Source organism: Metopolophium dirhodum, chromosome 4, assembly GCF_019925205.1.
Source record: "Metopolophium dirhodum isolate CAU chromosome 4, ASM1992520v1, whole genome shotgun sequence".
Classification (NCBI taxonomy): domain Eukaryota; kingdom Metazoa; phylum Arthropoda; class Insecta; order Hemiptera; family Aphididae; genus Metopolophium; species Metopolophium dirhodum.
The window spans coordinates 10736600-10753058 of NC_083563.1; the positions used below are offsets into that span (position 1 = coordinate 10736600).

General features: G+C 30.5%; 1 protein-coding gene and 1 pseudogene across 1 annotated transcript; both read right to left on the bottom strand.

Annotated features, from left to right (window-relative positions):
- Positions 1 to 3662: 3662 nt before the first annotated feature.
- LOC132942286 (gastric triacylglycerol lipase-like) lies at positions 3663 to 9156 on the bottom strand. Its single transcript, XM_061010563.1, has 8 exons — positions 9070 to 9156; positions 8528 to 8717; positions 7039 to 7168; positions 6373 to 6616; positions 5878 to 6027; positions 4922 to 5003; positions 4614 to 4756; positions 3663 to 3806 (listed from the first exon to the last, which is right to left on the bottom strand). Exons 1-8 carry the CDS (start codon positions 9154 to 9156, stop codon positions 3663 to 3665), a joined length of 1170 nt encoding a protein of 389 aa, XP_060866546.1.
- A 5396-nt stretch (positions 9157 to 14552) lies between these two features.
- On the bottom strand, positions 14553 to 15213 carry LOC132942811 (uncharacterized; annotated as a pseudogene).
- Positions 15214 to 16459: the final 1246 nt, after the last annotated feature.

The following is a 16459-nucleotide window of genomic DNA, read 5'->3' on the forward strand; positions in this document are numbered from 1 at the left end:
ATAATACAAATTTTCGAATGGGTTTTTAGTACTTTTTACTTTGATGTACCTATCATTTTAAACTTCCCCGGTAATTTTCTTGAGCGTAAATAAAAACTATCTAACAAACCATAATGTGTCTGGAATTTTTTATTTTTGCAAATTACGTTTTTTCAAAGTTAAATTTTAACTTAACGAGTTATAAAACTAAGTTTTAACTACTTTGTTTGAAGGTTATCCATGAATTCAAATTCATCATGGTTAAAATTTAGCCAAATATAGGTACCATTAATCATATCACCACCGAGTTCATATCACTTGTAATTTAGTATCTATTTAATAATTAAACCAGCTCATTATAATATTATGTTGGCTGGATTTAAGTAAACAAATAAAAACTGTGCTGGCTTTACTCATATTTTTCATTACATATTATACCTATTATAACAAAAGTATTAGCATTGTTGTTGTTTATTTCATAAAGTGTTATCTAACTCAGTTATTGTAATTCTGTAAAAAAGTTCTTATTCTAATATAATAAAGCATTCATTTATTTTTTGTTAAATAGTTGTTTCACGAAAATTAATTTTAACTTTTTCGTATTCAATTTTTAGTGAATCGTCTTTTAGGATACAATAATATATCATAATAAGAGGCGATTATAATTCAGATGTACCTATTGCTGTTTCTAAACATACAAATCAAGCTAATATTCAAGAAATTAGAAATACAATTTTACAATAATGGATTAAAAACGATACGTGAAGAAAAATTTAAATTCTATGACTAATATGTTGTTAAGCTATATGCAGGATAAAAGAAAAGCAATATTGATGGTGATAATGGTCAATGGTGGTAGTAAGCTATAGGTTTAGTTTAATTTATTTATTTTTAGAAATAATATTAACTGTATCTATAATTTACAACTATTGGGTAGAATTAATATAGTGTGTATTACCTACTAGTATTAGTATATTATAATAGTAGCTACTAATATTATATTTGTTGATTAACGTAGGTACCTATATTATTAAATATTATGTGTAAGTAAAAATATAATACTGCCGTGTTAAAATCAGTAGACAAATAATATGTCCAAATATTATATTTATTTTATTTATGGAGAACATTTGTAATTTTTTTAATTTACCTTTTTTCTTTGGTCCGGCGCTGGTCTCGTTTTAAGGACTACCAATTGCCAATGGGTATGGGCAATATACACTTCTTGAATTTAACACGGCACAGTGGATACTGGGCGAATTTCGGTCAGCGAAAAGATACATTATTAAATCAGTCTTTATATTTTAACCTGCATTATTATATTGGCCAAGACAATGTATTTATGTATATAACATACTAAATCTCCAATAGTTACTCAGTTTCTCTCATTATTGTTGGCCGGCAATTCACTCCCACTGTCTTCTATGTGGATTAGGCTTACACGTATTTTACCACAATAAAAAAACGTGCCTCTTACGAACACACGATTGTCATTTAATGAGCTAAGGTGGTGAGGAAACTTGTAATGCTTTACTGCAATAATATGTAAAAATAAATTACAATACCGAATGTCTATGATTTTTACTAGATGACATATCCTTATAATAATAGGTAATATAGTGGCGTCGCAATGGTTTTGAAATGGGGGGGAGGGGGGTAAGTATAAATTAAAACTACGGACTAAAGATATAATGGACTGGAAACGACATGGTCGGCGGGGGTCGGGGGACGGCCACGAAAAGGTGTCACCAGTGTCACTTAGCTGATAAGAATACTGTTTATGAAGTTTTCAGCACTACTGGTGGTTTTATTTGGCTTCACAATTTGTATCTTAGTCTGTGTTTTATACAGAGGGCGCTGTTAACTCTAAGAACACATTGCGAACCCCTGCACCTTACTTCTTGCACATAAATTCGTGGCCGTGATAAGCTGCTCGTTTCCACTCCATTATATCTTAGTCCGTGAATTAAACTAAGTTGTTTACAGTTATCGTTTATTAATATTACATTTATTGGGGGGGAAAAATGTTAATGGAGGGGGATATGAAAAATTCCCAGGAATGAGCCATCTGTGGATCCTAAAATGTAACAAAGAGTTGCTACCAATGATAAAACATACCTAATAGCAGTATAACTTAATGACAGTATACTCAAAAATAATCACAATCATATCTTAAGGTTAAGAAAGCGTATTTTCACCTAGTTAAATCGTCGACGCAATTTATTATTAATTTAACTTAGGTATAATACATTTAGGTACACAACTAAATAATTTTTTGGTTTAGAAAAATCTCAAAAATCGTTTCAGTTTATAAAACTTTTTTTTTTTTTTAATATTTTTTTTTTTTATTTATTTAAGTAATTTACAATCTTTACAACATTATGTACAATGAGCAAATAGGATATTTAATATAATATAAAGTAGCAGAATTTAACATTTTTTGGCAGGCACCCAGCAGCACCATCCGACCGAGTACATTTTAGATGTCGTGGTTTTTTTATTTTATTTTAGTAGGTCTCTAGGCCACTGTCTTTTGAGTCTTCTAATTACATTGCCAGGAAGTGAGGTGAAAGAAAGTTTCTTTATTAATGGATTACTGTGAGAGTTTAAGTTAGAGTGAAATTTAGAGTAATGGGCTTTTGCTAATTGATTGAGTGTAGGAATTTTTAGGTCTTTGTGAAGATTATTGTTTGTGAAATACCAAGGAGAAGATGTTATTAATCGTAGGCAGATAGATTGAAAAGCTTGAAGCGTGTTGGTGTTAGAGGGCTTTGCAGAGCCCCATAACTGGATACCATATGTCCAAGCTGGTCGAATTATTGATTTGTATATAGTAAGTTTATTGGAAAGGGAAAGTTTGGATTTTAAGAGTGGTCTGAGGATATAAAGTCTAGAGTTTTACGTTTAAATTGTATGTGTGGGCTCCAGGTTAAGCGTTTGTCGAGAGTTAGCCTAAGGTATTTAACTTCGTTTGCCTTAGGAATTGTTATATTGTTTAACGTAACAGGTGGAGAATCGAGATTACGTAGTGAAAAAGTTACTTGAACAGATTTAGTTTCGTTTATTTTGATTTTCCATCTGTTTGCCCACAAGCTGATCATATTTAAATGGTTTTGGATCATTTCACTGGCTGTGACGTGGCTTTCGTGGGAGGCGGTTATTAGCGTGTCATATGCGTATGTGCCTAAAGATGTATAAAATGTTTTGGGTATGTCATGAGTGAAAATCGAGTAAAGGAATGGAGCGATGTTACTTCCTTGTGGGACTCCAGCTCTAATAGTGTAACGGGTTAAGTAGGTGTTGTTTAGGCGAACAGTAAAGAAACGATTTGACAGATATAATTTTATCAAGAGGAAAAGAGGGGCGGGTAAGAACTTTTTAAGTTTGTACATTAGTCCGTCGTGCCAAACCCGATCAAAGGCTTGGGAGATGTCAAGGAATATATTAAAACTTACAATGGTATATATTAACATTTTTGTGTAACGCATTAGATTTATTTATTATTATTTATTAGCTATAAAATGATATTCTATGCTATTATAGTCATATTATTTTTATATGAAATGTTTTGTTTAAGTCGATAAAACTAGGTATATATTATAGTTGTACATTAATTGTATGCATGATGTCAAAATCTGACAAGCGATTTTCACTGAGTACTTATAATATGTTATTATATTTTACTATTTACTGTCCAATAAATGTTTAACTATTAAAATGTTAATAGGTCTCAAATATGGACTAGTAGCAAAACCCATGTGACTGAATTTCTTCACCATAGTGACTTTTTTTACGTTCGGCAATCTCTGTATTAACCATTTTATATCCTGAAATCATTAAAAAAAAATATTTATATCGAATAGGTAGGTATGTAGATAATTAAATTTTTTAATAGTATTTACATTTTGAAAATGATATTTGTTTGGTATTATAGTATTTATGATGTTATATAATATATAAAAATAATATATCATATCCTACCTATAGGTAGGTATATTGTAAATATTGTTTTTGTTATTTATATTAAAATGTCTAAGGTGTATATAAAACAAACTCATAAATATATATCATACTTTATGCAAAGTGTGGTGGCCTGTCAGTCAGTGGCGTAATTAGGAATTTGGTTTTTTTTTGGAGGGGGGGATATACGTTTTTAGCAAACATGAATGGTCATTATCAATATACTTTGATCAAAATGTTAACAGTAAAAAAAAGTTTTGTGGGGGGAACCATTCCCCTAATCCCTCCCCCCCTAATTACGCCACTGCTATCAGTGGGTGGCTTTTTCAATAAAACACAAATTTCAAAGTTATGTTATTAGTTTATTAGGTATTTGTTTAAATTATTAAAGTTTAAAGTTTTTTAGTAAATGATTCTAGTAGTCTAATATTTAAACTCTTGTCATTTTGTAGATATAGGAGACGGGAGATTTGTACATCTATATTCTAGCACTGCCCTTGGCAAGTGTTAATGATGATTCTTAATTGTCTACAATTTTTTTTGTCATAACCGCTATCAGTTTTAGTAACATATGAAGAATCCTTGATGGCAGTGTACAATAATTATGTGTAACCAGCTATAGTAGGTAGGCATCGTTTAAAAATTGTTTTAGTACATATCAAGTTGCTTCCTACCTTTGGTGGAGCTATAACGTCATATTTTGAATGATAAATATACGTGGCAGCTGTTACTTGAGATAAATCATAACTTGGTGGAGTAATGGATTGGTAATGTTTGATATTCCCTATTTTTCCATAGTCATATTTTCGGAAATGATCTGTAAAAAAAATTAAAAAAAAAAAAAAATGCTTAAGACATATTGCCGTCTGATTGTTACGATTTTTATTCGTATAGTTTGTTGTATAGGTCGTATTAGATATTGTTTAGGTCAAGTAAATTAATATTTTTTTTTGAAAGTTAATAAGAAAGTTATGTAACTTACCAGCTAGTATAAGTTGGTAATAATGTGTCATTACTTTAACGGACGTTGGCTGAGGATATGTTTTCAGGATATCTATGGTCGACTAAAATATTATAAAACCATCCGCAATTAAAGCTATATAAAATGATTCATTGGCTCTTAGGTTTATGAAATATTAAAATACATTAATATGATTATATGAACACCAAAGGCACAGAATGGTTTACCTATGCCCTATAAAATATATGGATATCTACGAGTCTACGACAAAGGTAAAATACCTAAAATTATAGTATATTGCATGATGCTTATTAATTATATAGAATCTGTGATTGAAATTTGAATTAACTATAAAGTAATTCAGTGATTGTGCATGAAACGTTTTTATAACGTTATCTGCGCATCTGAATACAAAATACTAATGCCTTTCTAGCATTCTCTTACATAAATAGTATTCGGCACTTGTCATCAAAAATTAAATCAAGAATCTATAGTATCATATAATTTATAAATTATAAGTAATATAATTGAGACGAATGTTTATTCGATTTGTTTATTTCGATTATTGGACGAAACCAATTTAATTGACCGACATAAGTTAAATTGTTTTTTATGTGGAAGTGGAAGTGTGTGGATAAGAATTTTAAAATAAATAATATAATTTTGTCATGGGTGTTTACGAGATCCAATATTATTATCATTAGTACCTTTGATGATTCCTGTTTATAAATTAAAACTTTATATATCGATGAAGCATCCTGTCCTATTGTGTGAAATAAAAACATACAATATAGGTATTCAATAGATATGATATTATAATGAATAATGATGTAAAGTTATAAATGAAGTGCAATTAATTAAAGTTGTACCTAATACATTTTGTGAAGATTTAAATTGGTCCATAAAAATAAAAATTTATTATTTTTGACAAGTAAATTTAAAATTACTAAACGATAATAAAATAATGTGTTACGTACGTAATCTATCGACAAATAATTTCCTTGTAATATATCCATTGCAAAAATACAGATTAATTTCATGTATTTTTTATTTTTACATTGATTTCCAAACCATTGATTGTCTGGATGTTTCATCTTAGGTATATATTCTCTTCCTCTCAAAGTTCTCTTGAAAATAGCACAATATGTATTTACTATAATGAATAACTAAAATGCACTATATTTTAAAGTTATCATTAAATTAATGAATAGTATAGAGAAGTTAGATAAACTAATAAAACGAATATGTATGTAATATTATAATATGTATATAAATAATATATACTATGCATATTACATTAGTTTTGTAGAATGTGTCATCATCTTTAACAGGAACAATCAAAATATAGCTATATTAATTTAAAAAAAAAAATAAATATTCTTTGACTTTGAAAACCTTAAGTGTATATAATATAGCCATATAGGATAGGTACTTGTAACTAATCTCATATTATTAATGATTTAGGTTCTTACGTGGAATAAAAATGGGAATATCTTTAAAATGATAAGCCTCCGGTCATAGTACTTCATTCTGGCCGTTGGCACTATCAACACTAATTTGTCAATTTTTTTGTTGTATTCTGGTCTTTCGGCTAGTGCAATCAGGCATATGGTAGCTCCGAAAGAATAACCACCCATGTGTAGTGTAGAATATCCAGTTTTGTTTAAGATAAAATCAATGGCAGCTGTCGTATCATATATTCCCAATTCATCAAAGCTTGAATATTTTCAATCATAAATTTTGATTTGATCATTATTTTATTCGTAGTAAAGTCTTAACAATATTGCAGGTACATTTCAATTGTAATATTTGTAATTACGTACAGCTGTATAATTTATATGCACATGCTAAATAGTACAATATTTAATAAATAAATGAATGAAAGCTAACAGGGTAGATCATCGAATTATTGTTAAGAATAGTTTGTTTTGTGACAAATGAAATCATATATAATTATACCAATGTCAATAATTAATATTATTAATGAATATATAAAGTGCCTAACTTTTTCTTCTATTACTTATTGTTAGCATGGTTATAAATTATCCACCTAAGAAAATCAGATGGGTATATTAGGTGGGTAATTTTGAGTATAGACATAGGTAAAAAGAGAAATTTATAACTTGCAGGCGTTTTACCTGAAATCCCATGAAATATTTCTCAATGGAGTAACTAAGTTGGTTTTCGGATTTTTTATGTATTTAGAAATCCCTGCTAGACGAAAATTGAGCAGCCAAACGTCGAAACCAGCATCGGATAATATGAAACCTATGTTCGAAAAAATATTACAGTTACAGTCAATATATGTAATTAATGAAATTAACTGCAAACATTGCTGCGTGTATTGATACATTTACTACTTATACTCCTGTGCTGACCTTAAGAGGTAAGATACTAAGACATAAACAATGTAATAACGCAAACATTTAAATAATTACGAATTTAAGAGCATTTCGTGATATTTTATAGGTTAACCATATAATAGCTTCAATAAGTGCACCTTTATATAGGTTATAGGTGCACATAGCTTCGGGTTTATCAATATTGTTTTATTTTTTTTTATGCTAAACTGATGTTTCTAGATCAGCGGAATCGTGTTAATGTTGTACACTGTTATAAGTTTTTATATTCTTACAGCTATTTTTTGTTTGGACATAGGACTCAAATGTTTTACCTTTACTGGTAACAAATAAGTGATAAAATTGCAATAGGTTCACCTGTGGTGAATTGAATAAAGTGATCTCATGTGCACCGCGGTGCATTATTGGAGTTTTTGTTTTGTTTATAAAGATTAATCGTAATTTTATTATTGAAATTCGTTAAAAAAATATCATAATGCTAGTTAAACAAAATTCGTTGACTAATCGTTCAGTAAAACATAATTGATAAATTATTAAAAAAAAACAAATCCAAGTATTATGTTTTAGCTGATTTTCTATTGGTTATATTATTATATTTATATAGTAGGTATACATGGTTGGGTTAGGTCACCCTGTACATCAGTGTTTCCCAACCTATGGATCGCAAAATATTTTTGATAGGTCACTGTTCGTAAATTAATAATAAGGAAAATATCTTAATTATAAAAACAAAATATACCTATATAATAATAATTTTAGCCTTAAATTGATTAAAAATTCTTATGTTATGTTTTATTTGATACCTCTAAGGAACTATGTATATTAATAATTTGAAATATAATTTTTAGTATAGGTTGGACATATGTATAAGTAAATATAACCTTTATCATTGTATTTATAGAAACTTTCGTATTTGCTTTTGTATTATTGTATTACGATAATGGGGAATTTGTTGTTTTATTAAATATTGGTAAATGCGCTGATGCCTGTCTAATGAAGATAGTATCGTTGTGTCGAAGGTGCTTACCACGAATTAAGATACACAGAATACGAAACGAACTTATGATAAGTGAAACCCGCACCTTTATACATTTGCGCTATTAATAAAGACAATGATCTCAAAATTCAAATGTCAACGAGAATCCTACATTCCTATTCAATATAAATGTCTGTTTTGAATAAGACGTGTCCATGTACAGCTCATTATGTACAATACAATATGTATTGTATAATAATTATTTTAAGATTTTTTAACACATTTACTTACTAAGTGATTTATTAGATAGTGTATAAAACATTGAAGTCCCGTACAATCCATGTAAGAGAATAATAGGCTTACCGATCGTTTTATTCCCATTTTTACTATACGGTATTCGTTCCAAACCTACCATGTAATGGTCTTTCGTTTCAACTGCATACGTTTCTACTGGATATCCATTACCAATAATTTGATCGGCCTTAAATAAAAACAAAAGAAATTTTTTAAAAATATTGACTCATCCAAATAAAATGTAAAATTATAAGAATTAATGTTAAATCTGTAAATCGATTTTAAAAACGTATTGACATATTTCTCTAATCAAATTTTAAATTACGTTACAAAGAGTTAAAATATATAAAATATACCTATACTTAGTTATAATAACTAATAAGTATATTGTGGTAAACGTGAAGTACATAATTATTACTAAGTAGGTATACAGTTAAGTCAATAACATGTTATTATACACATAGTAGACACTAAAAAAATTGATTTTTCATTTTAAATTTATAATGTTAGAGATTATTTAGTATAAAAAAAATACTTACAGTTGAGAAAGTAGAAACTAAATGTAGCTGTGAGTATATTACAAATACAGTACAAGCTAATACATAAGGTATTTTATGTATACACATTGTATATCTAATAAATACAAATATAAATCTAGGAGTATGGAGTCTACCATTTGTTTTAGAATTAGTTTTAATATATAATTTTTTTTTGATTGTAAGTTAAACTTACAATTATTGTATACAAAAAATTAAAGATATTATTAGCTGAAAATTCACGAGAGATTGAATAACACTAAGCTATTGTAAAAATAATATAAAGTTGTATAATATTATGGACATCATGCAATAAAATTCATTTTCTGATGTTATTAAAATATGAAGCAGTAAAATAAATAACAATGTAGTAACGATTTCCAAGCCATTTGCTAACAAATTTTAATTGTATACGCTGTCATTTCAACAACTCAAGGTAATAGATTCTTAATTTAACGATTGTTAAAAAATAAGATAAAATTATTATTAAACAAAAACTGTTGAGATTAATAAACCATTTAATTGCTGATGAGTTAAGTTATGAAAACACATATTGTTTCATTTGTTGATTCAATTAGACGACTATTAATTCAATTTAATATTATATGGAGATATTGGTTCATAATGAAGTTAATTTTTCGATACGAGGGGGAATATCGGAGATTATTATCAATCACTGTCAAGTGCCAAACATATTATGTAGTTTACTCTTCAAAAGTTACGATCAAACGATTTATTTTGGTTGCTAATTTATTATACTTATTCTTGTATAAAGTTCTAGATACATATTAAGCTTAAATAAGTTTTTACACAAGTAAAAATAACCAGCAAATATGGCTGTATTTAGACATTAGACACATACGCCAACAGTAATTATGATACAAAGAGTTATGTTAGCCAATAAACAGAATAGAGAATAAATACAAGCGTAAAAATAGGTAACAGTGCCTAAGTCTGACACGAAGTCACGATGTATGTTTTACATTTTTTTTCGTTATCATGATTCATATAATATGTAGTTAAGATTATACATAAGTTTTAAGTATTTAAAAATAAAAATAACCGGAAAGTCAAATTCATTTTTTATGAGCGTTTGAAGTCCGAATTTTTACAACAGATTTTTATTACAGTAGCCTGTCAGTTGAATTAATATTATAAAGTTACAAAGAAAAAACAAAAAGTATATTTGATGATATTATTGTTAATATAGTAATTTATTTACCTATTTACATGGAACCTTGTTTTAAATTTTCAATCCTTTTCTTTCAATCCTTAGCTGTCATATGCAAAAATAATAATAATCCTTAGCTATAAAAGTTGAATATTTTATACATTTTAGATTCTGAGCGAAGCGATGAATGTATTGATTTTACAATGATGTGTTTTTTTTTTGTGTGTCTGTCATCACCTTTTTTAGTTTTTTTTCTATAAATATCAATAACATTTTATTTGTTGGGTAAAAAAGCGTGAAAATTTAATATAAGGCTCCTGATATATCGTTCTAATAGCAGTTGAACAATATTAAAAATACATATGTACAATTTTTTTTATAAGCATTTTAAGTTCAAATTTTGACAACATTTATCAAATTTATAATTTATTAATTATTTTGTAGTTAAAAATGTATAAAATATTTAACTTTTATGGCTAAGGATTGAAAATTTAAAACAAGGCTCTACGTAAATAGGTTATATATAAATTACTTTATTCACAATAATATCATCAAATATACTTATTTCATAGGCTCCTATCACCGTTTTCGCTCAGAATCGTATTTCTTATACAATGATATTATATCATTGAATTCAAATTTAACACCATCCATTACAGTGACCCACTTGTCACCTACTGTACAGCAGAGTGACATCCACTTACCTACCTTTTTATTTATAAAAATCAGAGTAAAAGTCACGAAGTTCTTAAGTATAATTCGAACGACCTTGGATTAAAATATATGATATGTCTCGCACGAAATGTTCGAATTTATAGTAATACTGTAACCTTTCGATAATCGATAAGTATTGTTTACAGAAATTATTTTTTATTTTTATTCGATTTATAGCTAGTAGCGTTATAGTAAGTTAACGGCTGGAGTTGTAAAATCTAAATTATTATACGTATCTATCGAAGTAACAAATCTTTTCGTTCTTTCACTCTGGTGCAAGTTCTACCGGATGTTATCGATCTAATATCGTAATATGTTATAATATCGTTTAATCAGTAACTATATATACATATAGGTATATCAATGATATTATGTGATTAAAAATGATATTTTATGGTGATTAGCACCAGTGAAGAATATTATTCGTACTTCACCACCTATTGTGACCTGGAAAAACAGGCGTACTCATGTGCAATATACAATAGGTACATACGTTTAATGTGCATTTTATAATGCGCTACAAAAAGGATCGTGTAAACCAGGCCTTGATAAAGTTGGCTTGATAAACCATTTTTTTAACCATCGAATATTTATATATAGAGCATTGTTCACAAAATGGGATTCGTGTTTCAAAAGCTTTTAAGTTCTAAAAAGTCACAAATGTTACAAACCCGGTATGTAATCGCGTGGCATATTTGAAAATTTACCTATAAGACTACATTTATTTTGTTCTTGTTATTTACATAATTTCATATTTAAATTATACGTTAAAAATGTGATACTTCAAAATTCATAAATGTTCAATAACGGAAATTTGCTGTGATAAAGTTTGATGGGATTTTACTTGACAGATGATGAAAAAAAAGATATAACTTTAACACTTAAAATAAACCACTATCTATGGAGTCTATCTTTCCTCCATACAATTTATACAAGTACATAATGCATTTACCTTTTAATAAGTATGCATAAAATAATATTATTTTCTATTACTTATTACTTAGTTAAAAAACTAAATACATTATTATATCTATCGCGTTTTCGAAGAAATAATTTCAAAATAGTTTTCACATCGACAAGTATTTATTAATATTGGGCAGTACTTAAACAATACTTTATAAATTTATATACTTAACATACTTTACATTTTATAATATTACAATAAATATAGGTTCAATAATTAATATTTTACAAGAATAGTTATTTAGAAAATATAAAGAGGTACATAGGTAGATAATATTTAAAAATGATATTCAGTTTTTACACGCTTGTTCTGCAGTGAACTGGGCCCACGTAATATGTTGGCGGCGGCGGCGGTCGCGGAAACCCGAAGCGAGGGGCTGGCACCATCACCATTCTCGGGGGCCGTGCAGGCTGCCACGTCGTGTACACGGCCGGGCCGAAGTTTTGCATCGGCAGCGTCGGCGGTGGAAACCTTAAGCGAGCTGCGGCCACGCGTCCCATAGCGAAATTCGGTGGCTGCCACGTCGTGTAGACAGCCGGGCCGAAGTTTTGTACCGGCAGAGGCGCTCGCGGAAAGTCGGAGCGAGCGACGGCTACGCTTTCAGTAGCAAAATTCTGTGGCTGCCACGTCGTGCAGACAGCCGGGCCGAAGTTTTGTACCGGCAGAGGCGGTCGCGGAAAGTCGGAGCGAGCGACGGCTACGCTTTCCGTGGCGAAATTCTGAGGCTGACACGTGGATTTTTGGGAGCGGCGGCCGCGACGTCGGCGGGGCCGCGATCCCGGAAGATCTACTTGCGTGAATGCGTGCCTCTTCATCCTTCCTTCGGTCTCGTCGTTCGCCTTAAACACAAGAATAATCACATCAATTATTATAATGTTATTATTACGAAGTCGGTGTTGCAATTCGCTTGACCAACCGGCGTGTCCTTCGATTTGCAACAGCTACAAACCAGATCAAGTCTCTGGTCACCGTTTTCCAGTTCAATCCAGTTTTGGTAAAATTTGCGCACAATATCCGTAATTCTTCGTAAGTTCAACAATACGGTGATCAGCAACAACCGGACGGTGAACTCGTTTACACAGTACATTGTTATAAGTTATAATTGTAGACAAAATATTAGAACGACTAACAGTTAGGCTGCAGAATAACAAATTATGACGTTTTTCAAAAAACCGATTTAAGGCCTGACTTTATATACGTTGTCATGTTTTCTGATTTAAGCCAGAAAATAAAAACGATTTTAAACATAATACTATTATTTAATATCGAAAAATTAAAAATAGGTAGAAATTTAACTGAATTTTTTTTTTTTTATTGGTCTTTTAAAGCCCGGCGACTATGGCCATTAGCTGATTGTCAGGTTTTATGATTGTAGGTAGTAGGGTTTGTAACGGTAGGGTTTTTACAGGTGTGTGTTGTGTTTGGCAGAATTTTTGATTGGGCACCCGTAGGTATCTGCCATGCCCAGGTGGGGGATGGCGGCACTTGTTCTCCGGACACCGTGACTTGTCCGAAGAAAAATGCCGCCCGCGGCCAAGGAATCGAACTTGGGTCGGCTGCGTAACAGCCGACGCCTTAGTCCACTCGGCCACTCCGTCCCCCTATAACTGAATTTTAAATCTTCGTACATGCGTACAATATAATTAGATATACCTATAAATACTTCATTATATTATCATGATTATGTATGAGATACTTATTACAAGTATTTATGTTTTTGTTTAGTTGAATATTATGAAAATCGAACCTCAGAACTTATACCTATTAAAGTAAAAAGGCATATAAATATTTTATAACCAAGCTCAGTAATTTTATTTGCGATAAAATATAAGTTACGATTTATATTACTTTATTGAAAAATACATATGCACAATTTTTTTTATAAGCATTTAAAGTTCAAATTTTGACAACATTTATCAAATTTATAATTTATTAATTATTTTGTAGTTAAAAATGTATAAAATGTTTAACTTTTATGGCTAAATATTGAAAATTTAAAACAAGGCTCTACGTAAATAGGTTATAATATAAATTACTTTATTCACAATAATATCATCAAATATACTTATTAGTTATTTCATAGGCTCCTATCATAGGCTGACTGACCGTTTTCGCTCAGAATCGTTTTTCTTGTACAATGATATTATATCATTGAATTCGGTATATTTCTACTTTACCGGACACCTTTTTTTTTGCGATTTTTGTAATTGAAATATATGTAGGTAAGTACGCTGAAAACGATGGTGAAGTCAGAATTTGGGGCTCGGACTTAGTTTCGAAGTTATCGGCGAATGAAGTTCGCTATTTTAAGTTCACTGTCCCTATCATGAAGATTGATGCTAGCAAAGCATCACTGCCCATACTACGACATAACTTACCCTGTGACCTACTTAAGGTGGTGTTGCACAGCAAGTCGAGGGATATTTTCGATTTGCGGAGCGGAGCGACGGCGCCGAGGAGCGTAGCGACGAGTGCCGCTAACAAGGCATCACTGCCCATACACGCGAATAAGTCCCAGCGCATGCGCAGTAACGCCACAGATTATATGAAAACAGATTGTGCACTTCCTATGCACAACAAATTTTTTCAACTATTTTAATTTTTATTCACTATCAACTAAGTACAATTCTTATAATTCTACAATTCTTCGTCGTTGCCGTCGTCGTCGTCGTCGTCGTCGTCACCGCCGCGGCCGTCATTAAATATAACATTTTCGTTATCTTTATGGTACAGTCTACCGGCGTTTTTGAAAAACTCAGCTGTCGGATCTAAATTGTAGATCCGACAGTGTTTGGTAAACATGTGTTTGGCCAAGTATCCCGCGAAAAATTTTTTTTCCAGCAATAATTGGACATTGATGCCTTGGCGTGTCTCCAGGAAGTCTCAATGGAATTTGAGTGCACTCCAGTTTCCGGGTCCTTGAAATGGAGGCTATGGTTGACCGTCATGTGGACTTGTCATGTAGCCTTCATTGTTTAAGGTGTTGTAAGCCTAAAATAAAATTATTTATTCAATTTATATTAATAATACTATATGCAATATTCAAGCATACCTTCCAACAATCTGAGATTATGGTTGTTCCGGGCTTGATCCACTCTTTTATGACGTGTAGTAGGGTTGTGGCGTCACGCTTTTCAACCGGGACCATGAAAACATTGCCAGTTTCCCTTTCATAGCCCCCGAATACCCACTGTCCCTCAACCCTGTGACCTCTATGGTGTTTTCGACGCCCAAATTTTGATTCGTCAATCTCAACTGTGTGGCCATATCCTCCCAATTTAACTTTTTTGATCACCATTGCGTCATATGTGACTTCTCGGCAAAATGATGACCAATCAGTAATGACCTGATGTGATAGCCGCAATTGGGTTTTTATGGCCGGGAATGTACAGTTTGACGTCCATAAGTTGACGAAGCCACAAATGTCTAACAGTGATAGATGTGACTTATAAAAAAAAGTCTTGTGTCGGAGTGACAAGCTAAAAAATGTATTTAAATTAGTGAAGAACTGATCAATTAATCTATTAAAACAATCGACTTCCCCGGTTTTTTTTTAGTAATTTATTACATTTTAGTAGTACTTACCTATAATTGCAGAGTTTTTTCCCCTTTTTAGAATTAATTTTTTCACGACAAACCCATTTAAACTTGTCGAGTGAAGATTGGTCTTTCACCAACTTCATTTGATGTCCACGGATACATTTTTCTTCCGTGGGCAATGCACCTAACAGTTGTAATTTATTTATCAAACCTAAACCGTCGTTTAGGTTTGACATCATAAATAAATCGAATAAATTAATATGATTCTCCATCGTATAGGAAAGTAGTGTCGTAGATGTTTTCGCGTACGCACAGAAAAACACAGTGGTTTTTTGTTATAGAAAATGTATAATACGTTAGATATACTTAATCTACAATTTTATGGTGTTTTAATGGAACAATAAACCTAATGCAATGAGTTATTTATATCATTATTTAAGTTTAGAAAATGTATAATACGTTAGATATACTTAATCTACAATTTTATGGTGTTTTAATGGAACAATAAACCCAATACAATGAGTTATTTATATCATTATTTAAGTTTTCGGTGCAACAAATATACATTTTTAATTTAACTTAGGTGGATTTGGATAGCAGATCGAGGGATATTTTCGTTTTTAATTACCTGATAAAGTGGATAACCTCGCACCGTAATCTCCATAAAAGCACAAGTTTCAAAAACAAAAACATCAATCTTTATGATAGGGACAGTGAACTTAAAATAGCCAACTTCATTCGCCGATAACTTCGAAACTAAGTCCGAGCCCCAAATTCTGATTTCACCATAATTTTTTTCGTCAAAAATATGACAAAGTCCCCTAAAAAAATCGCAAAAAAAAGGGTGTCCGGTAAAGTAGAAAAGTTCCATCCACCTTTTTAAGTTTTAAATTTGATAAATTTGATCAAAATTCAAAATTTTTATTTTTTTAAAAAAAAATGTATGCTTATGTATTTTTAATAATTTTCAACTTCTATTGTAACAATATATCAGGAGCCTTGTA